This window comes from Anthonomus grandis, chromosome 3 (assembly GCF_022605725.1).
Source record: "Anthonomus grandis grandis chromosome 3, icAntGran1.3, whole genome shotgun sequence".
NCBI lineage: Eukaryota > Metazoa > Arthropoda > Insecta > Coleoptera > Curculionidae > Anthonomus > Anthonomus grandis.
This window is the reverse complement of record NC_065548.1, coordinates 13,321,415-13,346,173: the sequence shown is the minus strand read 5'-3', so window position 1 is coordinate 13,346,173 and position 24,759 is coordinate 13,321,415. Positions and strand designations below refer to the sequence as shown.

Here is a 24,759-nt window from a genome sequence, read left to right as displayed (position 1 = left end):
TAATTTTTCAAATTCATAATGCTTTTTAGGGATGACTACGAAAATCGATTATTTTATTTAATTATCAAACCTTTATTTCTTTAACTATTAAACACTCTTTTATTACCCTAATTTCACACTTTGTAGAAAAAAATATCTAATTAAACAAATTTTTGAATTTAAGGTAGATGCCCAAAAACTACCAATTTAATTCTAGTCATCATAAGAAATATGCGATAAAATAATGATAACTTAATAAGAAAAATTATATTTTAAGATGATTCACTACTCGATGCAGAAATTAAATACAGTAAAACCCAAGAATCTCAGTATTTAAGGTCAAGAATTTTCAATTTTATTATAATAATCACCGAAAATTTAGATAAATTAATTTATTTATATTCCTCTTTTATAACAGAAGTAATTGTTAATAGATTATAAGTGCTGATTATGAATGCTTACTAGTAATAAATATTAATGTCTAGTGCCTACATAAAAAACTAAACCTATACAAAATAAAACGCACTATACATCTAAATAAAATTTTAAGACTTAGCAGCTTTTACAGACTAGGAATTTATTTTAAAATCATCGTTTACTTGTTTTACAAAAAAAAAATAAAAAGTCTCTATCACACTTAATTATCACATGCTTATTTATAGCTGAACAATCAGTCTTATTAAATAGAGAACTGTCTATTGTTATTTGTATTTTTGGAAGAAGAAATTTACAATATAGGAAATCATTTATGGATACATATACACCAATTTTTCTGACATCACGGAACCTTAAGAATCGTTTTTGAACCTTTTTAAGTAGATCAACATTGAATTTGGCTTGTGGTACCCATATAATAGACGCATACTCGAATTGAGTTACTTACTAGTGCATTGTATATTGATATTCGGGTTTCATTTTTATAAAAACATTTAAAGTGATGAATTAACGATGATTCGATAATGTTCACTAAATTTCAAATTTTGCTGAAACAGTACTCCAAGATTTTTTGCAAGGGTTTTTCATTCCAATTACAGAGTTAGAAATTTTGTATTAGTTCTTTATGTATTGTGTGTTTTTCGAGTGATAGTTAAGACATGATACTTAGAAGAGTTAGAAAGATTTTCAAATTAAACGTTCGAATCACATTGTAGCATCTCCGAGTTCTGAAGATTTGAAACTTTTTGCAAAATCCTAAAATCATCTTCAAATAGCAGGTTTATTAAGAATGTCACACAGTCAACACAGAGTCAGTCAGTCACCCAGAGGCAAATCGTTAATTAATATAAATATAAACATAAACATGATATTTTAAGCCGATTTAACATATGATTAAGAAAATTTTTTATTTTATTTAACCAGGTTTTAAACAAGATCATCTTTTATCTTTAGGTTAACGATCATGAAAATAACTTTTACTTTTACAAACAAATAAATATTTCTCCAAATGCTTAACAAAAAAAATCAAACGATTCCTAGGAAATTCATTCGTGTCAGACCTATTTAAACATTTAGTCTCATTATAATAATTGATTTTTTTTCTTTTCTTAAGTTCCATAGTCCATCGAAACCGTGAACGGATTTCACGAAATGCTCAGGGCATCATCATCTGCGATGACTTTGCTTGAATACCAAAGTCCAACAACATAATGATCAACAATGGAAAAAAATCTTTAGTTATTTTTTTACGTTAAAATGAGTCTCATCGTAACGCTTCCTATCTATTATTCTTATGGTAATTTAAAGGTCAGAACTTAATCTCAAGATGAACCTGTAGCGAGTTTTTTAACAAATTCATCTTGACGTAATATACGTAATGTATATTGTACCCGACTTATTAACGCTCTGGTATTAATTTTTGTTAAAGCCTTGGTGATAATACTTATATTTTTTATTTAATAAAGTATTGACAATTATAGAATTAAATTTACACGCGACTGTCTGATACTATTGTGTCAAAGGAGTTATTTTTTTAGCACATTTTGGTAAAAAGTAATGCGTAAAAAACGTAAGCACTTAGCATGTGAGGGTCAGCAAGGAAAAATTGCAATCCTTAATTAGAGTGTTATTTTATATTTTTCCGTATTAGTATTATATATGAGAGTAAGTTGATATTATAATGATTTTTGCAATTATTTTTTTAAAGAGTACATTTTTGGATTTCTACGGTTCTTCATTTGTAAATTAGTACTAAGATTTTTCAAATTATTCATTTTCTTATGTAGTTATACTTTTTATACTGTAATATTGATTCTTTCTATCATTTATATAAAAAAAGGGGTTAACTGTCGAATTTTGTACTTTTAAAAATGTTTGTTGAATGATAGTTTCACTTCAGGCTTGAAGAGTCAATTGTTATTTTTTTTATTCCTGACTTTTGGTGTATCTTTTTATATTCTCCAAGTAGCAAAAACAATTTTATTTTTAGGTATTTGATATTATTGTTTATATAAGGCATACGGTTATTAAAGAGCTGCAATACATTTTTATCATTAAAATAATCTGCATTGTAATAAAAGATGGAATCACAACTGTTTTCATCTAGAGCACGTTATTCTTATAAAAAACAAGTGCGTATTTTCGATTGCATTGTTTTCATTCAATTAATATTTGAAGCCTTCAGAACTAAAGTGGATCAAGTCCATAATTCTTAGTTTTAAGTACACAAGTCAGTTTCCAGAGAGAGTTGGATCAGATTTTTTTCCTTGGAGTTGAGATAGAGCTGTATTAGCAGTATTTAAAAATTCTACTGAAAGTTAAAACTGGCGTTATTGAAGATTCGTTGTTATCTAATAATTATCTAAGAATTTTTTTTTTAGTTTAGAACAGTTTGTAACCTACTTGGTTTTTCTGTAGGTTTTAAAAATTGGCATGGGCATTTAGCAGGAGAAACATTCAGTTATGTAGTTTTCTACAGCGGATCTTGCTTCTGACTAAATTTAAAATTTGTCGTCGACATGACAACTCTTTAGAAAGCAACATTCGTATTTTTGAACTGGAATGTTCGATACTTCTCTGGCTCCTACCGCATCAACCTCATTTCTAACCATTTTATGGGCTCACCTACCTCATGATCAAAACTAAGTTCTAAGAGCTAAGAGGTTCTAAGACCAAATTCATCAATGTAGGCGCCACTCTAAGATAGCGATTTTGATCGGTGTACGAGTCCGAGTAAATAATTTCACGTATATGATTTTTAACTCCATGCCTAACATGTTTTGCAACTATAGATGCTATTTCTTATGACCTTCTTCCTCCTTCCGTCTCATTCTAAAAATGCATGTTTTATAATAAAAAAATGATTTTATGATAATAAAATTTTTATTTCAAAGCTTGTTTCCCTTTTAAGTTGAATTTTTCAACATACAAGTAATTTAATTTTCTTGTATTTAAATTAGAATGAAGATTCTTTCTTGGCGGATTTTTGTTAATTTTCTAAGACTGTCTAATAATTAGCACCATCTCTTAAACCACTTCCATCTAGTGTATACAGCTTCTGATATATGTATACATTTTGCTGGCTGAAGTCTCCTTATTTCCAAAGTGATTTGATTATATGATTTCGGACTTGATCTACTTCGCACTAGGGACTCGATGCGCTTTTTCTGGGTACGATTGTATTGAAACCATTTTTTTCCAATCATGGACTTAATCCACTTTAGCTTTAAATATCTCATTTGAAGCTTTATTTTAAATACTTTAGAATATTTTATCAATAAATTAAGAATTATCTTCAAATACACTTTTTATGATATAGAAAAAACCATTGACCTTGATACACCTGGCAAAGATCGAAAAAATACAAAATTCATCAAACTGGATTAAAACAAAAAATAGACTCAAAGGGTAATGTGGGTGGTTTATGCATATTTATAATCTCCAAGTTCGTTTAAAGTACTTTTTTCTTTTAGGTATAGACCTAAAACTTTACCTAGCTACCTAGGGTGTAGTGCCATAAAAAAAGTAATTTTGCATGTAAAAATTTGTCCATGCAAAACATTCGATGATTTTATCAAAAATTTTATGAAAACACTATTAAAATAGAACAAGATAATTTTATCCTTAAACATGCATCACAGAATATTCTAAAAGACGACGTTCTATAAAAGGAACTTGAAAAAAGTAGGTTTTATTAACATATTTTGTGCAAACTAAGGATGGGACTTCATCGATTTGAAGTAAGGCCTTTTTAACAATTTTGGAAATGCAAAGGTTAAAAATTACAAAATTTAGCAAAACATTATTTGTGGCATTGTGTATCACCAAAAAAAAATAGAGAAGGTGATATGATAAGTAAGAAATACATGTATATCCTATCTCATTATACTAGGAACAAATCAGAACTGCAATACCTGCCGAGTGACCTAGCTCTAAGGCAGCTTTAAAAAACATACTGTAATAAAAACGAAAACTTCATAGTAAAGTATGATCATTTTAGTCAAAAACAGTCCCAGGTCAATCAGCTTATTACTTTAGGCAGCTTTACCTCTTTAATATTACAATGTATGAAGGAAATTAAATTGACAAACAATCCAAGGACAGTATAGCTTCAAATACATAAATAGAAAATATGCACGCCAAGGGATCTAATAAAATCTCGTCAATGATATATCATAAACTTTCCATTACAGTCAAGAAAAGGGAAGTCATAGTTCTTCCTGACGAGTATAGAAAGATAATTGCCGTTAGAAACTGTTTTTATTTTAGACAAATATTGTGAAGTTTTTTACTGGAAAATTGCCATTGAATTAATTATAAAGCTATATATTATATAATTATTATACTATATAATAATTATAATTTTAATTCTTCAATGCTCTTTTTAACTCTTTAATTTCATAGTTCGGAAACAAAACTTCTTGTTTAGTATCAAATATTTAGTTAGTGGGATAACAAAATACATATAAAGTTTTTACTTCAATGAACATTTTTTTTGATAAAGGTATACCAATGTTTTTGGCTTCTGGTGACAAAATTTCATGCGAAAATTTTTAAAAGAGTTTCAAGATTAGGTTCCTCATATGATCGAGGCATAAAAAATATTTTTTCATTTTACTCCAGGCATTTGAAGTTCATGTTTAAGTCTTCCACGGGTTTTTTTATGTTTTTGAGAAATTTCATGTAATGTCAGTTATATGAAGTAATTTTTATTGAACTTTAGAGATTTCAATTAATTTTTTTGTTTTCTAGATTTTAGATTAATTTTGTATGTAATTTTTTTGGCATTGAAAGTAATTTTTTATGTCTTTTAATCAGTTTATGTGGTTTCATTTTATTTCAGGTTCCCGGCGTTTGTTGTTCTTCTTCCTTCAATAAAAAACTTCCCAAGTATTTTATTGAATATTTTCTTTGGGCTTTATTCATTATAATTTTACATTTCTTTAAGTTCCTTTATAATAAAAACCCTTATCAAAATATGGTCATAAAAGTAATTTTCTTACACTAATTACCCAAATTCGAACCTCATCATTAGAATTATAAGCTTATGATGAAAATGATATCAGAGACAAAAAAAATGTGTTAAAAACTAAGATTTTTGAAAGATGAAACATGGGGTTAAATTTTGACTTTTTAATTATTTTAAGGCCTTTCATTTTTGATTTATCAAAAATTAGATTTTTATGACGAGTTTCCCTTTTCCCTTTAATCTTTTTTGTCATTTTCATCGGCATTAATTATTGAATTAAATTAATAACGTTTTAGTAGAATAATCTTAATATTGTCCTAAATGCCATTTTTGGTCTCATATTTTCTTATTATTTCTTTATTTTATTGCCTTCAAGATTTTAAATTTTACATTTGATCCTTATATCTATATGATAATTTTAAAATTTGTGAAATTTTGCGGAAGTTCTTGTCAAAAATACAAAAAAAAAATTAAGAAAATACTCAGAATGTTTGAATAAATTAATCAGATTTCTGATGTATAATAAAATCAAACAGAAACCTAAAGTTAATGTAAAAAAATTAAAAATAACTAGTAGTAAGTAAAAAGATTTTGTTTGTATTAATGTCCTAAAATGCTAAATTATCAAAAAAGTCATAACTATAAAACTATTATACATTTCAAAAAATTTAATACTTCAGAGGTGATGAATTTATTAAATAACTATATACGAGGATTTATGCCTTTACGCCTTCCACCGTGGTGCTCCAATCTTAAATTAAACCTCAAGCAAATTTAACATAATTTAATTAATGACGTACACAAGGGTGTATATTATCACCTAACAAACCAACCCTTTAACCTAGAAAAATATAATGACACGACAAAATTCAATGCCAACCCACAAATAGATTATAAAGATTACTCACTGTTGTCCCTACGTCGGCGGACCATCCTTTGACCTTTTTTTTTCTCACCTTAATTAGACCGCTCTTTGGGATTCGTCAAGCGAAAACCGAAAAAAACAAGACTAATAATTATTTTTATGTAGTGCGACACGGTATATCGTGGAAAATGGCGAGATTCGAAGAGGAAAGGTCAGGCGTATTTAGGTTAACCGCGGCCGGAATCACGCGTTTTGTTCATGTTATTTTATGTCATTTAGATAATGTAAGACGATTTGTTGTTGTTTTTTACTGGCAAACTGTTACTGGCAGTTCCGTTTGATTAGGTGAGATAGTTGAATCATTACAGCCAAAAAACACGCATAATCACTTAAGAATGTTAAAGTGAACAAACAAATTATTGATCGATACTTGGAAAACGAACAAAATTGTTTTCAAGAGAAAAAGTTTCATTCAGGCAGCATCTGAATGAACTAAAATATAAACACTCATAAGAGTAATTTTCTAGGCAGTTGAATTAACACCAAAGGACTGATAGACGAAACATAAACCATAAATGGCAGAAGAATTTCTGTTACTTTTACTGACATACAGAGGAAAATTCAAGAGGCCAAAAAAAAAGAATTGGATGAGAAATGACAAGAAATAGAAGTTTAGCAAAGCGGATTCGATGAGTTCAATATACATAGAAAAGTAGATAGAGAAGTTACAGGAAAGCTAAAAAAGAAAAATGAGGGAAAATTCGTAAATGAGGCAGTAGAGCTGATTGTGGACAGAGAAGAGATTAAAGAAACTTGGAAGAAATATATAAAATAGTTGTTTTTTGATGAGAGTTCGGACTTGATATCATGAGACAGGAAGCTACAGCTGCCATTAATAGACTCAGACTGCTTGACTATTAATCCATAACCAGAGCCAGAGCGCGTGGTGACTAGAGAACAATTAGTCTTATGAGTAACAATCAAGGCTATTCCTCAAAATCATTCATCAAAGAATCTATAGGATATGTATGATATTTTTGCCTATTTTACAATCTACCAGAAGACGTTCGATAGAATAAAACACATAAAGCTGATAGACGTTTTCATCAATACGCGGATGCATAATACAGATCATCCGAAATCTTTACTGGAATAAATCAGCTACTATTAAAATTAATATAGATTGATTTGGATTGAGTCTATAGCAGATTGTGGTCAACTGCAAGAGAACATCAATACTGTATACTATTGATGCACTTTGAACAGGCTTAACCTTAATGTTTCCAAGTGTAATGTGGCCAGCTACTTTCGAATCAAAAGTCCAGTTGTCTTTAACTACTCAGTCAATGGAGAGTCTCTGGCAAGGACTACCTGTTTTAAGGATCTTGCAGTCATCTTTGACCAAAAATTGTCTTTTAACCCGCACATCGAAGATGCTGTATCTAGAGCTACTCGCATGCTGTGCTTTATTATTAAAAATTGCAAAATTTTTTCGAATACTGCCACTGCCAAAACTCTCTACTATGCATTTGTTAGACCCAGGCTGGACTACAGCTCCCTTATTTGGTCTCCTGTTAACAACCAGCACATTCACCTATTGGAATCACTCCAACGGCGATTTCTATAATGTTTGGCATTTAAGGCAGATGGAGTCTATCGTCCAAGGGGTTTTGACCATAACCTGCTGCTCTCTAGATATACTGAACGGTCACCTGCGAAGAGGAGAGAAATGCAATCGGTGAAATTCTTGTTTAATTTACTTAACCATAAAATTGACTACCCATCCCTTTTGCAAAGGATTTGCTTTCATATACCACGCCCAGTATCTAGACAGTGTCTAGCTTTTTACTTGGACACAGCCAAGTCCAACATTCTGTACCAGAGTCCTATTCACTTTATGTGTCAAAACTTTAACACTATTGCTGATTCTTGTGATATTCACCATGATAATCCGGTACTTATTTTGAGTCACCTGCGTATGGTCGGTGGAGGAGGCTAGGTTGTTTAGTTCTTAGTTTGAATACATTTATTTACTCATTTTTTTACTGCTCTTTTAATTTAAATTAATTCTTGATTCTTATCCTAATTTAGTGTTGAGTTTTTATTATTTATTTTCTTAAACTCACTACTTTTTTTATTATATTGCAATTTTTTTTATAGTTGCATGAATCTAATATAGTTCATGCATTCGTACTTGTACATTTATATATTTAATTGATTTTCCTGTAACTGGGTATTTGTAACCGGTTGGAAATAAAGCTTATTATTATATGGGAGAAAAAACAAATATAGGTACTAAAAATTTTTTGAGGAGTTAAATAGGACTGTGTTTTGTCACCACGTATATTAAATCTATACTTGGAAAAAAAATTAAAAAGACCCTTGAAAATACCGAAATAGGAGTTTTGCTGCATGGAGAACAAATTAATAACATTTGGCATGAAGACAATACTGGTGATTTTGACTAATAACATAAACAAATTATAAGATCTAATGAATAAAATAAAAGACGTTAGCAGTAACTATGGCTTAGAAATTAACATTAGTAAAATGAAACTCATGGTAATCAGTAGAGAAACTGGTGGAAAATACGACGATTATTAACCCACCAATAGACGGAGTAACACAGTTTACCTACCTAGAAACTATGATCAGTATTAATTGGCACCAGTCACAGAAGTCAACCTTGAAATCAAAATCAGACTCCTCCGATGCTATATTTTCTCAATTTTTTTCTATGGCATGGAGTCATGGACAATAACCGAGGCAATACAAATAATACTCGAAGCCTTTGAAATGTGACTTTACAGGAGGATCCTGAAAATATCATGGGTGGATACAAGAGTGACCAATAAGGCTGTGATGGAGAGATTAAAGAAAGACTTCAAGAGAAGAATTTCTGAGTAACGCGGATATATTCTGAGGAAAGAAAGCAAATATCACCTTTTAAAGTCAAAAAATGGAATTTATTTAATCAATAAAATAATAATATTTTTTGTTAAATAAAAAAGGATGAGATAATATTTAGAAAGGCAAATAAGGGTAAGGTACATAGTTTTTTTTATAAATGAGTTAAATATTTAGCATATCCTTATATCTCTTTTCTATGATCTCATATATTAACTCTTAAATAAATTTTCTTATGCTCAATTTTCAAAAAGTATTACCAGAATCAATATAAACATTGCTTTTTATTTATTGAAAATTTTTATATTTCAGAATTACATATATGTAACTTGTATATAAATTAAAATAATTCTTATATAAAAAGACAAATTTTTTCAAAAAATATTGTTAGAAGCAAATATTATTAAAATCTTGCATAATTTAAATATAGGATTAATCTTTCAATGTAGAGAAAAGGTTTCCTTTTAAAAAAGTGTCTTCCTTATTAAATATTTAAGAATTCTTTTTATACTTTTTAGACGAAGAAATCTATCCTCCGTCTCTTAATTTAAGGAGAATGTAACATTTTCTTCACGGAATTTTAAATTCAATTCCATTCAGTGGGTGCAATCGTGCCTATTAAATATTCATACTTTTCTAAAATAATTTATAGCTAAGATTTTTTCAGTTTATTAAAAAACTACTCAACAAGGTATTCCAAAATAGCTATATTTACAGAACTTATAATGACCTTTATTGACCTTAACCAATCAGATTGCGTATAAAACTAAAATCAAATAATATATAGTTTCTTTCATTTAAAATATGAATCAAAACTAAACTAACCCAACCCAACCCTCTATATACAAAAATATTACAAAATTAAACTATTAAACCAGAAGGAGAAATCCTTAGAAAATCTGTATAAAGTCGCTGCACCAATTCAATCAGATATTCAATCTACAAATTCCTAAGCAAGAACGATATTACCTTTCATATTTTGGGTATCAATTGAGGCTCATGTAGGAAGCTGTAGCTTTCATCCTTGTAGCGTTTTGCAAAACTTAAAATATTTTTGCCTTAAGACTGAAATAATTATTCCCTTGCATAAAGGAGGAGATAAAGAGCAAGCTTCAAATTATCGTCCAATCGCTCTCCTTCCAACATTATCGAAGATCATAGAAGGATTGGTTAAAAAAAGGCTATTATCATTCCTGTTTAAATATAAAATACTAACTCCCCATCAATTTGGCTTCTTGAGTAATGCACTACTGATCCTATGTTCTCCCTTTTTAACAGTGTTTACTCCAGTATAAACAATCATCATTCAACACCAACTATTTTCTGTGATTTCTTCAAGGGTTTTGATTGTGTAAACCATACTATCTTGATCAACAAATTACGGACTATGGGTTCAGAGGAACGCCTCTCGAATGGTTTAAGTCCTATCTTAGCTACAGAATTCAGCTTGTAAAGGTTGATACGACCATGTCTTCTAGCAGACCAACAGAATGTGGGGTACCTCAAGGTTCAGTTCTGGGCCCAATTCTGTTTCTGCTGTTTATTAATGATATGGTTTATCTTAACATTAGCGGCAAAATCTGTCTCTTTGCCGATGAAACTAGCTTTACATGGAGCAATTTGGATGTTGCGGCACTTCATGCAACTATTGCTAAAGATCTTATCAACATTAAAACGTGGTGCGATTCGAATCTTCTCTGCTTAAACATCTCAAAAACTAAAGTCTTATCTTATAAAGCTACTATCCAACCCTTTGTACTTAGCAACACCAGCTTGGATGTTGTTGAATCTGTGAAATTTTTGGGACTTATTGTTGACAGCTCTTTGAAGTGGGAATCACATATCGATGTTTTATCTAAAAAATTAAGTTTAGCTTGTTTTGCCATAAGATCAGCTTCCAGGGAATTAAATCTTTCGTCATCAAGAACAGTGTATTATGCCCTTTTTGAGTCCCATTTTCGTTACGCCCTTCCATTCTGGGGCACATGCTGTGCGACTTAGTTTGAGCGCATTTTTAAACTACAAAAGAGAGCGGTTCGCTATTTACTAGGACTTGATAGTCGAGCTCATTGCCAAGAAATGTTTAAAAGATTTAAAATATTAACTCTTCCATCTTTATTTATTCTTGAATCTATTTGCTTGGTTCGCAAGCATATATCAGAAATTCTTAATAGACCATCTCGCAATTATCCACTTCGAAACGCAGAGCATGATCTTTATGTGCCAATCCCAAGGTCAGAATTAATAAAAAGCTCTACGGAGCTAAAAAAATGCACAATCATCTGCCTTTAGAAATTAAAACATTGACATCTTTTCCTCGATTTCGCAATGCTTTGAAATCATATTTACTGGAGAGAGCTTTATATGCAGTAGACGATTTTTTTTTCAATATTAATTTTTGAGTATCATGCACGCACTGGTTAATTATTAAATTTTTTACGATGTAGAATAGCAATATTTTGTGTTGCTAAATTTCTATAAAATTTTTTATGACTTTTTAAACATTGTATTAATGTTTTTGACTGTTCTTGTTACTTTTTTATTTTACTTTCTTGTTACTATTTTTATTTACTTTCCTATTTTCTTACTTTTTACATTTAGTATAAGTATAAAAAATTTGACCAGGTACATTTATGTCTTTTGTACCCAGTTTTGTATATATTTATTTAGTACTTGTATTTTGATTTCTATATTTGTGTGTTTTGCTTTTTTAGCTTTGTCTACAAAATTTTTTAAATTTTTTGACAATAAAGCATATTTGATTTGATTTGATTTGAGTAAAAACCCAAATGCTAGCCCTGAAATAATCATAAACGGGAACACCCTGGAAAGAGTGAAAAAAATTACATATCTGGGTTGCATATTTAATAATATTTAAGATTATTCGATTGAGTTAAAGGCTAGAATAGAAAGTACAGTTCAGTACATTGTTAGTTACGCACAAACAGTGACAAATTCCGCAACAACAAATAAACCAAATACACTCTATGAAATCACACTCCATGTTCTATTTATTACAACTAGACGAAGAGCTTTGATGTTTCTGTTTTAAGTATATTTAAATGTTCCCATTTAATTTATAATTTTTTAATTTTAACTATAACTCTGAATTTTTTTTTGTTAATTTTTTATCTCTGTGTTTTGAAGATGTATTTAAATAATTAAAGTGGTAATATACTTATTTAATTTATTTTTTTAATGTATTTTTAGTCTATTTTAATTGTTGATAATTATTTTTTTGACCAGTATATAACATACGTTATATAGTGGTCTTTATTTATAAGTTTTAACTTGTCTTTATGTGTTTTTACTATGTTTTTTTTAAATGTTGTAGTGCACTGAAGAAGTTATAATATAGGGGAAACGTTGGCAACTAAAGAAGAAAAAACTGATTTAAAAGCTGATAAAAATGTATTTGATTATAAAAACTTATCTGACCATTTATCCAACTAAACCCTTAAAAATAAAAAAAAAATGACTGAGTCACTAAAACAACACACAAAATCATTTAAGTCTTGTCCGCATTTAACAAAAATTAATTAATAGTAAATCCCACTACAAAATAGGCATTAAATAGCATGCTTACAAATATTTATGCATATTCCAAAAGTTCATGATCGCCGTTCATTCATTTTATATACACGACATTATTTTCAGTAAAATATTTATTGATTTCCGGCCGTGAAGTGATGATCGTAAGCCGGTAACCTTAAGTTCGGGCACACGCTATCCGCACCCGTGAAAAACATAATATGCCGGCTAAAACACTGGCGAACAGGTGAGTATACTCAAACACCAGCTTCGAATCGGTTGATCGTATCAATCTGCGTTCTCCGGTAGACTGACTGACTCTCTTTGGTACTCCGGAGGTACCACGCGAGAAGAATTTTTCCGAGCGAGATTTTGTGTTCGTTTTGCGCGGCCTATATACCACTATGGATTGGGGCATATCTTAACACTAGTGGTTTTTGTGATAAATTATAGAGCAATATTAAAAAAACAAAGGAATAAAATCAGTATTAGTCAAGTATTAACAAAGATTTCCATGCTAATAAAATGTACCAGTATAATGAAACGAAGAAGGCGCAGAAGTAATTTCGTATGATTGTTCACGTATTGATGGAAGTGTAAATTAATATCTTAACTTGTGATCATAACAGTATGTGCTAATCTTCCTATTTGTATCGCTAAATGAACTGAAACTTTTTTGTACTTATACAGTATTTGTTTAATATCTGAACTGTGAGCAGCATTCAGTGATTTTAATTTTTTTAGTGCGTTTGTATTATTTTTTATAAGAAGTATTTATTCAGAAAGTACGGTTTTCTTTGAACGAGATGGAGGATAGCTTATGTGGATCTAATAATTGTGTGCCAGTAGTATATCAGATTTTTAACAGGCATAGTACAGGTATGATTGTTTTTACATCTTTTTTATATATACATATATTATTTAAATATTGTTGTTTACAAAAAAAAAATATTTTAACTAAGGGTCATTATGGTATTTTTATTTGAAAATGGTAATATAATATAGTAAATAATTAAAATTTATTAAGAACTGGTAAAGCGATGGTTCAAGAAATGTAATAACAATTTTTCTTCCGACAAAAGCACTTTTTAAGTTCTTATCCTAAATTTTTTTTTTGAGATATTACCAAACATTTTTATAATTCAAAAAAAAATACTTTCAAATAAAAAATATTTGAAAAAGGTACCAATATTTTATATTCTGAATTCCAAAAAATCATATTTTAAAATATTTATTTCTAATAGTATGCATCACAATATTGGAGTAAATTATATAACGTATAGTATATTTTAGTTTCACTTTATAAAAAATAAATATACTTTTTTAATCAAGAAGAAAATTACAAAAAATTATATTCGTAAAGCATTGCGGATCGTATCCATTTAAGTTATGCATATTACATTTTTAAATTTTTTTTTGTTGATCTGTTTATTTTTATAATTAAGTTCTTACTTAACACTAGTTTTTTGAAAACAATTTTTAAATATAAAATAACATAAGTGCTAAAAATTTCTACTTAAAAGTGATCATGTTATTAAGGTAAATAAGTAATATTTAAATTTATAAATAGAACGTTAGAAGACGTTTCAAAAATTAAAAGTACATTAAAAAGTCTTTAGCATTTTTTATGATTTTTTATATAAATGTCTGTTTTTTATAAAAAATGGATATTTATGATTCAAACTATTTTTTTTTGTATTATGTAATAATCTATACAAACTTTATTTTAATGTATTATGTATTCTGGGCATTTTCAAGTTATTCTTGGCGTATTTTAGCTATTTACAAAGTCAAATCTTAAGCCTACTTTCAAATTTATTCCAAGTATTTAAAGTGATTTTAAGTTTCTTTCTGAATCGTGAAATAGTTCTTATGTGCTTGAATTTTAAAGTTATTTCTAATAAATTTCAAACTAGTTTTTAAATTTAGTTATTTGAAGTAATTTTTAGTCTTATTTCAGGTATTTAAAGCCATTTCTTTTGGATTGATGGGACAGTCCTTCTGTTCTTAGATCTTTAAAGTTATTTTTATATATTCCAGGTTTTTGGACTAACTTTCAAATTTATTCCAAGTCATTTAAAGTTTCTTGGCACTTAAAGTAATTTCTTTCTAGGTATTGGGGCCATGTTTGTGATGTTTGGCTTTTTAAATTATCGTCAATAAGTTCCTTTCAAGCTAATTTTCATATTTATATTCCATATTCATATTTTTTAAGTAATTTAAAGTCCATCTTTTCTGGGTTAAAGTAGTTCTTATGCCCTTGGATTCTCTAAGTAATTTCTTGTGTATTTCAGACTTTTTGAATAATTTGTTCCTTTAATTCGAAGCATTTGAAGCCATTTTCCTATTTCTCATATATTTTTTTTACCAAATTTCTCATTGAAAAGGAACATATAAGATTCAGAAAAGTAACATTTTAAATATTTAATAATCATAAATGATAATCAATTATATAAATATTTAAGTTAAAGTTTTACCTTAACGTAACCTGTTAAAGTAAACTTTTTTTTTGAGAATTTTAAATATTTCGTACGTATGCAGAAATAACTAAGGCCTTTGCTAAACATGCTAAAATCTTGATCTTTTTTTGGAAGTATTCTTTTTTATACAACACTTTTAATTAAATTTTAATAATAAGTTTTTAATTTAGCATAATAAGTTATATAATATATTTTATAATTATTTAAATAGATTAAGATAAAATCACTTGACCTACATAGATCCAGGCCATAATTGACAAAATTCAACAGACAGACTTGATTAGGCAGATACGTAATTTCTCCTTTGAAATTAAAATTTTTCTAACCTAGATTAAGGAAAAAGTCCATGCTGAAGTAAAGTCAATATAACATAACAAGAGTACTTGCCAAAATGCATTGTTCCTTATAATGGAATTGGCATTTAATTTCTGGTAAAAAAAACACTTCTCCTAAAATCTTTTCTGTTTTCTTACCTGGTTAAGCTGACTACAGATCAAAGCCTAATTTTACTTTAATTTTATTTTCGAAACATTAATAAAATCACGAAAAAGTCCCACCTGTCTCAACCAAATTTTAAATATACTAATATCGGTCTAAATCTTTAAATACTCAGGTGTTTTATCTAAATATAGACAAAAAACAACTTAAATAAAAATTTTATTTATCCGATAAAAGTCGAATTTATGTAACAGATCGTTTGAAACCAGTTTTGGCACTAGCTAACCATATCGACTAAATTATTGAAATCGGAATCATCGCGAGAAAAAAAACCGGTATATCATTTATTTGTCACAGCTGGGGATTGTTGCCAAAGATAATATTATAATTTGTTTTATAATTAATTTAATCAGTACAAGCTTTGTTTTAATAAAAATAAAATATGTAAAAAAACACAAGAGTCTCTGTCTTATTAAACCACTATAATATGAATATCTACATGCATAATTATTTATAAACTTTGGCCCTAAGGACAATTTTTTCCTTTTAAATTTTGACTGACGCTAAATAACTATAATTAGGTATGTTCGTTAAATATAATTAGGTTCTCATACTTTAATGCGACAAGGTTAAACAGATTTATTATTATTAATTTATGGTGGTTATAAAAATAGAAATAGCGTATTGTAAATATTTTTAATTTAATATAATCCGTATTGATGCTTTAAAAAAGGGCTTCAAATAAAAGTGCCTTTTGCATGTTTAATTTACGTCAAATTTTAAATTATAAAATAGTGTTAATTATGTTCAATTAAGTTATGCATCGAAGATACGCAAAGAAAAAAGTATAAAGAAGAAAACATATATTTAACTTATAATTTTTTTACTAAGAAGAAAGTATAATATAAAAGTGATGACAAAGTAATTTAAAATGTGTCTAATTAAATTATTTTTTGCAATTTTGTAAAAATTACTTTAAATCATAATATAAGAGATAACGGGTGTTCCAGTAGATATTCATAATACACACAATATATTATTCTTTTTAACCAATAAGGGAATTAAGAAAAAAAAACATTTTTAAAGAATCAGTATTGTATCCATTTAAGTAAAGCGTACTAGATAAAAAAATTAAATATTTTTTTTTTCTAATTTATTAGAAAAAATCAGATAAAGGATTTTGCAATAAATCATAGAGACGTATAGTATTGTGTACATATGTAGCAACTTTTTAATTTTTCTATTATAAATTAGCCAAAGGGTAGAATTTATTATATTTAAAAAAATACTTAAAAGAATATAAATTTGTTTAAACCGACTAAAAGGAAGATTTAATTTATTTGCATCGAAAAAATAATATTTGAAAAGAATTACCAATCGTATCTACTTAAATTATGCATTACAATATTGGAATTACGAAAAACAATATTTTTGCAGAATTGCGTATTATATGCATTTAAGTTATGCGTATTACATAAATAAATTATACATACATTCATATTTTTTTTCGATTTTAATGAAAACACATCAGATAAAGGATTTTGCAGAAAGGAAATATAAATGTATACAGTGTTGCGCAAATATATAGCAACTTTTAAATTTTTCTATTACAAATTCGCCATCGGGTAAAATGTATTAAATTATTAAAAAAAAACAATCGTATCCATTTTAATTATGCATCGCCATTTTGGATTATTTTTAATAAAATTTTTCTTTAAATTTAAAAGCAAAAGAAATTACGAAAAGCATATAAAGGCACCTGAAATATATTTTTGATGTTCATATCAATTAAGTGGTTTATAATAAAATAATTAAAAATTTAGTACAATTATACAAATTACCGATACATTACAGTTTTTCTTCCCAAAGCCTTATGAACCATTTTTTATATATTATGACTATTTATAATTTATTTATAAGAGGAAAGCCTGAGAATTATTAGAAATATTATTGTCGTACATATGTGACAGAAAAGCAAATTTTATGTCACCTATTTGGTAGGTTGATATGTTGAAGTTGTTTGTAATAAATAAAACCTGATTTGAAAAATTTTAAAATTTATAAGGCAAACCATTAAATTGCGCAAATAAAAACTTAAGCAGGATTGCTAATCGTACCCCTTTAAGTTATGCATATAATTGAATCTTTTTAAATAAGATATTTTATAAATAAATTTTCTCATAATAATAATCTTCTAAATAGCTTTATGTCATAGTAATCGCGTAAGTAAAAAAACTAAAACAATACATAACAAAAGTAATAAAGCATTTTTACGGCTACTACATGGTAAAACCATTAACGTAACCATATTCACTTAAAAAAAACATCGAACCCCATATAAGCATTTCCCAAAAGATAGCTGATTAAAAAAAAAAAGCATTATTCATCACCGCTATTTGCACGCCTAATAAATCAGTATCGAACATGGTTGACAATGAGGGTATTAACGTCATGTGACCACAATAAAAATCACACGAGTGTAAGAAAATTTAAAATACCACCTGCACGTGACCCGCAAATTAATTTAAAATTGATTGTATATAATGCCGATTTAAATCGGACTGTTTATAAATTATATTAAAATGGGTCGAATAATATCGCATTAAGGCTTGGAAATTTATCATTCTAACCATCGGAACTCGTTAAAATAACTTTATGGTTCCTGCACACGGGCACCTGAGCCAGAATAACCTTGACATTGGTCGCTTAAAAGATGTTACGTAAAGTCGTTTCGCTTTGGCGAATTTTCTGTCTATTCGTACCCAATATTTTCACCTTCCTTAATTTATGTTTATTTACTATTCAATTAAAATTTGCATTTTCCTGTACATGAATTGTTATTTAACCGTTTTTGAGTGCCCATTAGATTTAAGTTAAAAAAAAAAACAGGTTTTTAATGATTTTAGTTTATTGATACTTACATTGGACTAAATTCTAAATGTAAAAGATTAAATTTTACACCTATGTTTAAAAAATAATATTGAGACTTTTTAAAAATAATATTTTATAATTGAATGAAATTATAAAACTATTTTATAAAAGAATGAAATTCATGAAAAATGCTTTATTGCTAATATATTTAAATTATGTAAATAAAAGTGGAAAAATTGGCCAAGGATGTAATTAATTTTTTTGTGAAGTTTAAATTTAAATTTTTGTCATAGATTTTAATAATTTGTATTTATTACATGTACTACTTTAAATTTTCAATTTAAAATATAAAATAAATAAATTACCTATTTGGCTCAAGTACTAAATATTATAAAACCGAAGATTTAAATTAAATAATAATTTTTAAAATTAATATTAAATATCCAAATAATAAAAAAAAATATTAAAAAAATAATAGTCATATCTACTGGAATTATGCATTTATAAATAAAATTAATGAAGTATTTTGGAAATTAAAAATTAATATCTAAAATTATTAACAGAATTAATAGTCATGTCCACTTTAATTATGCATCTAAGATAAAATTATTATATTATAATATTTTTTAATATATATTTTATGCGTTTAAATTTTGAAAACAAAAATAGAAAAAATGGCCAATGATTTAATTAACTGTTTTCCAAACTTAAATTTAACTCTGTTGGAATAAGTTGTAAATATTAGTTAACATTTAAAAAAATTAATTCTTAGGTATAATAAATAAACTGATATTTTTTAAATAATTTATAAGCCAAGGCTTTAAATTTCAAGAAGATATTTTAAAAGAAGACGAGTTGCCAATCGTATCTACTTAAGTTATGCATTAAAATAATAAAACTGGTAGAAAACTGTTTAGGAAACAACTATTTACAATCAAATAAACTAAGATTATTTAAAATTAATTAATAAGATGACACTTGAATTCTAAAAAAATATGTTTAAACAATATTTTCAATAAGAGTTGCTAACCGTATTCATTAAAGTTATCCATTAAAACTAGTAAAAAATGATCAAAATATGATATATGGTATAGCGTTTCTCGTAAATGCAATTGTTTTTATATGATTTTATTGTAATTATTATTGTTGATAATTAATTCTCTCAATCCAGATAATAATTACAGTTTTGTTGCATTTTTTAAAGATTTTTCTAAGCAGTTTATTTAGCAATTGTAGTTGTGTATAAAATTTTATTAATTGGTTTGTTATTTTTTTCTGAATACTTGTGGTTTCAGGATGTGATTTCTGGGTTTAAGTGCGATGAGTTTTATAAACTATTAAGAACGTTTAAAAAAAATTAGATCTTGGGCATAATGTTTTTCTATAAGTTAAAGTTTTTGTTGAATCGAATTTGGCCAAAAACTGGATTTTATTTAAAGAAGTAGTTATTATATTTTCTGCTTAATATTAATCTATAATATTTATTAAGTTATGTGTCTCTGTGTAAATATTTATTTGATTTATAGAAGATCAATTATAAGTTAGGAAAATTGATAATAATTACAAGTACACACTTCTTTAGATTAAAAAAATAATAAATTAAATAATATTACTATTTAAAAAAATATTGAACATGTTTAAAGCATTAAAAGTTAATGAACTGGACAATTAAATTAATGAACAATTTTTAGAATTAATAATTTATGCATCATATAATAAAATAACATTACTTTAAGAATTAACAGTTATGTCTACTTTAATTATGCATCTAAAAGTATATTTTTTTATATATATTTAATGCTATTTAATTATTTAAATAAAAATAGATAAAACTGGCCAAGGGTGTAATTAATTTATTTCTAAGTTTAAATTTAGCTCTTTTGCATCACATTTTAAATATCTACGTTAAATTGCAACTAATAATGAGAATCTTAATAAATTAATAAACAATTTTTTACATTAATTATTAAGGAAAGGCGTTAAATTTCAAGACAGTATTTTAAAAAAAGTGTAAATTATATCCATATAAGTTATGCATTAAAATTAGTAGAAAATATTTAAGAAACGAGTTACCACAATTAAATAAGTTTACTTAATATTAATTAATAAGGCAAAGCTTAAATTCCAAGATGATATTTTAAAATAGATGGTTTTTTTTATTTAATTTATGTACTCAAACGAGCTAAGTATATTTAAAAATTAATCTCTACCTTCAGTAAACCAATTTTTTTAATACTATCCTATAAAGCAAGGCCTTGAGCTTCAAGGAAATATCTTATGTAATATTTTTAGTTGCCAATCATATTTATTAAAAGTAGTGCATTAAAACTTTTATCAAAATATAGTATTTTTACTAGTGTATTGTGGGGCAACTCTTCTTTTAAAAGTAATTTTTATTATGTAATTTTTATAATCAGTATTATTGCTGGTATATTTCCTTGTAATTAATTCTCTTATTCCTGATAATAAATACAGTTTTTTAATTTTTTTTTAAGATTTTTGTTTTAGGGACTTACTTAGTAATTAAAGTTATTCTGAAAATAATTTGTTTTGTTATTGTTATTCTGAATACTTTGTGAAAGGTGAATTTTAGAATTTAAGGAGATTTTCTGGGTTGGGTTGGGTTGGGTTGGGTTGGGTTGGGTGCTAACTGGAAAGTGCTATAATTTTTAAATTCGTATTATTCGATTAAGTTCGTGTTTTTAGAATTTGGTGCTTCGCTCTTAGAATAGTTTATTAATTCTTTTAATATTCTCCTTAATAATAATTTTAAATTAAGTTATTTATCTTTTTATAAATATTATATAAAGAAATATATATTAATAAATATATAGTATTTAAAGAAATAAATGTATATAAATTAAGTAAATGATCTCAATAAATTATGTTATTCATTAAAAATTATAAGTTATTATTATTTACGTTGTAAGCTTGCAGCCTCAAGCCTAGTATTGAACCCAGCATAAAAATGGATTATCGTATCTATTTAAGTTATGCATTAGAATGCAAATTAAACGTTAATCATTTTTAATAACCAAGTCATATTGTATTCAAATAATTGTAAAACCGCATCTCTTATTTTTTCCAATTATACAGAAAATTAACCGATTATCATCCGATAGAAAACTTACAATATACCCATCAATGTCAAGACCTCCACAAGTTAATTGCCACCAATTATCTTTCTTAATCGATTTATCGTTAAATTACCAGCCACAATAACTATTTAATTTCAAAATGTCATTAACCGGTCAGAGAAGGATCATGAGACATTTTAATTGACTCTAATCAAAGGTTGTTTAATTTAAATATATATAAAAATGGGAATTTTTTAAGTAGAAACTTTTTAGTGGGGTTTTTAAAAAACAAGAGAAGAATTTAAGTCGGTTTTTACCTACCACGTATCAAAAGTTAAGTTTTTTTATCTACCTCATTAAAAAGTGTATAGAAGGTCACGAGAAACTCCATCGTACTAATATTTGAAATTTTTCACTATATCGACCACATAAAATTTTCCTGACTAATACCAATAAATCGTATTGAAAAATAAATAAATTAAAAAAAATAAATTATGTAGTAGCTTAGGTACATCAGTTATTTTTAATTCGACATTGCAGTGTGTAATAACTGTCTATATGGTTTATTACAAGTTCATAATTTTTTTTTAATTACCGACATTTTTCTTAAATTGTTACTCGCTTTAGAAAATGGACGTTTCGGTTGAAAAATTAAAATTTATTGCATGCGAATTTACGATGGAAAATCCATCGTTTATTAGAAATTATTTTTTTTAATATTTTGTACCATTAATTATTCATATGCGTTCAATTAAATCACTGGTAGAGGATAATTATGGCCTCATTATAAATATTTATCAGATTTTTAGATTTATTTTTGGTTTTTTAGAATATAATTCAATTTAAACTGGAATGTATTTTTTGTATATAGAACATAAATCTTTTATTTAGAATTGAAGCTTCAATGCTATTCGCTTAGTTAAATTAAAGTTTTAAAGGAGATTTATATTATGATGAAGAAAGAGCGTAAAATAAATGTTCTATATATTGGATCAGAGGGGGTTTTCTTCATGTAGTTCGATAAACTAAGTTGGAATATCAAAATTTCCAGATAATAAAAGAGAAATATAACTGCCACTAAACTTAATATAGTACATTTAATATTAGGAAGAATTTGAAAGTAACTTCAATTAATGGCTTGAAATAACCTGATATAAAGTTGAATTTTACTTTAATCTTCAAATACCGAAAAGTCTAGAATGACGTCAAATGTCTGAAATAAAACAGATAAAAATTCCTACAAAATCCTGGAACATAAAAAATTACTTTGTATACAATTCTAGAAGTAAACGTCAAATACATAGGTCTGGATTAATGTTCTTAATAGTAATTTTTTACTTATTTTATATTGCTTGTTCTTATGGTAAATATTAGGTCCACGGGTTAAAAAATATGTATCTGAGTCATGGGGCTATAGAAAACTAAAGAAAAAGATCAATTTTCGTATTTATACGTTTTAGAAAAAAACATTAATTGTGATACAAATGCTAATTTAGAAAGGGAAACCGGTACACTTAAAATATAAACACAAAATAACAGTAATAGTCCAATGTTGATGACTTGTTACCGTAATAAAAATTGATTTAAGAATAAAATAATTGATAAAATATTGGTTAGTTTTATTCCAATATTGAAAAACATATACTACCTTGTAATATCCATTATCCATAAAATATTGTCTTACTAGGTAAATTTTTTGCTATTATTTAAGAGTTTAAGGAACCTATTAGTTATTCGCGTATAGTTCCTGACAATGTTCTAATAAAAAACTTATTAATATCCTATACACATAATCATAAGAGCGTAATTTACCGTAAATAACTACCGGACGGCAAAAGCAAACAATATGACGCAACATCTTTCCTTTGTTTTCTATAAATTATGTTACGAATAAAGTTACTTTAAAATTGCATAATTCTTTACTTTCTTTAAGAAAGTATCGGCAAGTGTGCCAGTAGCATAACAATTAAAAGCGGATGAGATAAATATAAAAAATAATTTATTTTATGTAAGAAGATCATCGGATATTACCAGTTATTAAATCTATAATTATTGCTAAATTGTGCGAAATGTAATTTTAAAATTTTTTATACGTATATATTTATTTAAAATTTTATTTTTTTTTCAGGTAAGCATCTTTAAACCTAACCGGGAAAATGAAATATTCTTTACTGTTAGTGGTAAGTAGACTAAGAATTAAAAAAAAATCATATATGTAATATTTTTAAAATCGTTATCACCGACCTTAAAAAAAAAGAAAATCAGCTTCAAATCAGTGTTTATGTTTATTTTAAGTTAAGTCACCGACAAAAAAAACAACAAATTACATACAAAACAATAGACGATCCTAATAGCATATTTCGAGAGCAAAGTCCATGTTCTAGGAAAGTAACAATCCGTAAAGTGACAAGATATGAGTAATTTTTTCTCGCATCATGACGAATTATCGACGTAAACATCAGTGTAAAATAGCACTTAAGGTTGGTAAGCGTTCACGATCACGATTTTAGTAATTTTATGGCCCACGGCTTAGAAAATTTAAATAATTATTGCGTTAAGAGATTTTTCTTAAATTGTACAATAATTATTTTAAAATGAAGTTTTATGCAAAAATACCATAATTATTGAGTTTCTTATGCAGAATCATTTCTTAATATATTTCATATAAAATTTTGTAATTTATCTTGAAATGTGTAATTATTAAATTGTATAAACACTTTCGTAACAGGTGCGCACAAATTGTGTGCAATAAATGCGTTGGCATATTGTGCATAAAAGGAAAAAGACAAGCATGCGTATAAATAAAGCTTAAGTGGCAATAGGAGCTTTAGGAAAAATTTCATGTGCTATTATGTGATCAAAAATTAAGATAACATTAAAAGCATTTTACAGGGTTTTGATTGGTTGAAAATGATGACTCTTGATAATGTTCAATTTGCAATAACAAAGTCTTTAAATATTCACAAAGAAGGAATATTAAAATATATAGATACATTTAAAATTAAAATTCATAACAAAAGAAAAAATTTTCATATTTTTATTACAGTTATTATTAAACCTCTATTGAAGTTTTTTGAAATTAATACATAAGCAAGAAAATTGTTATTGTAAAGAACAGTTTAAATGTAACAAAAATTAATCTCAAAAAATTATATTAAATTATACAGTATGCAAAATATGGAAAAAAAACAAATATCAAGACAAACA

At 26.8% G+C, this 24,759-nt stretch overlaps 1 protein-coding gene and 1 long non-coding RNA gene across 5 annotated transcripts in view; one reads left to right on the top strand and one right to left on the bottom strand.

Annotated features, from left to right (window-relative positions):
* LOC126734538 (uncharacterized) overlaps positions 1 to 24,759 on the top strand; it is a 303,120-nt gene that overhangs the window by 71,659 nt on the left and 206,702 nt on the right. The window contains exon 1 of one of the 4 annotated variants that reach the window (XM_050438220.1): positions 12,982 to 13,565. The exons of the other annotated variants lie outside the window; for them this stretch is intronic. Within the exon in view, the coding sequence (XP_050294177.1) occupies positions 13,493 to 13,565 (73 nt within the window). The 5' untranslated portion in view covers positions 12,982 to 13,492. Of the gene's footprint in view, positions 1 to 12,981; positions 13,566 to 24,759 lie in introns of those variants that run through there. 4 annotated transcript variants of the gene reach the window in all.
* LOC126734539 (uncharacterized) lies at positions 6,022 to 6,460 on the bottom strand. The gene is made up of 2 exons (XR_007660075.1): positions 6,292 to 6,460; positions 6,022 to 6,224 (listed from the first exon to the last, which is right to left on the bottom strand). It is a non-coding gene; the product is annotated as an uncharacterized LOC126734539 (long non-coding RNA).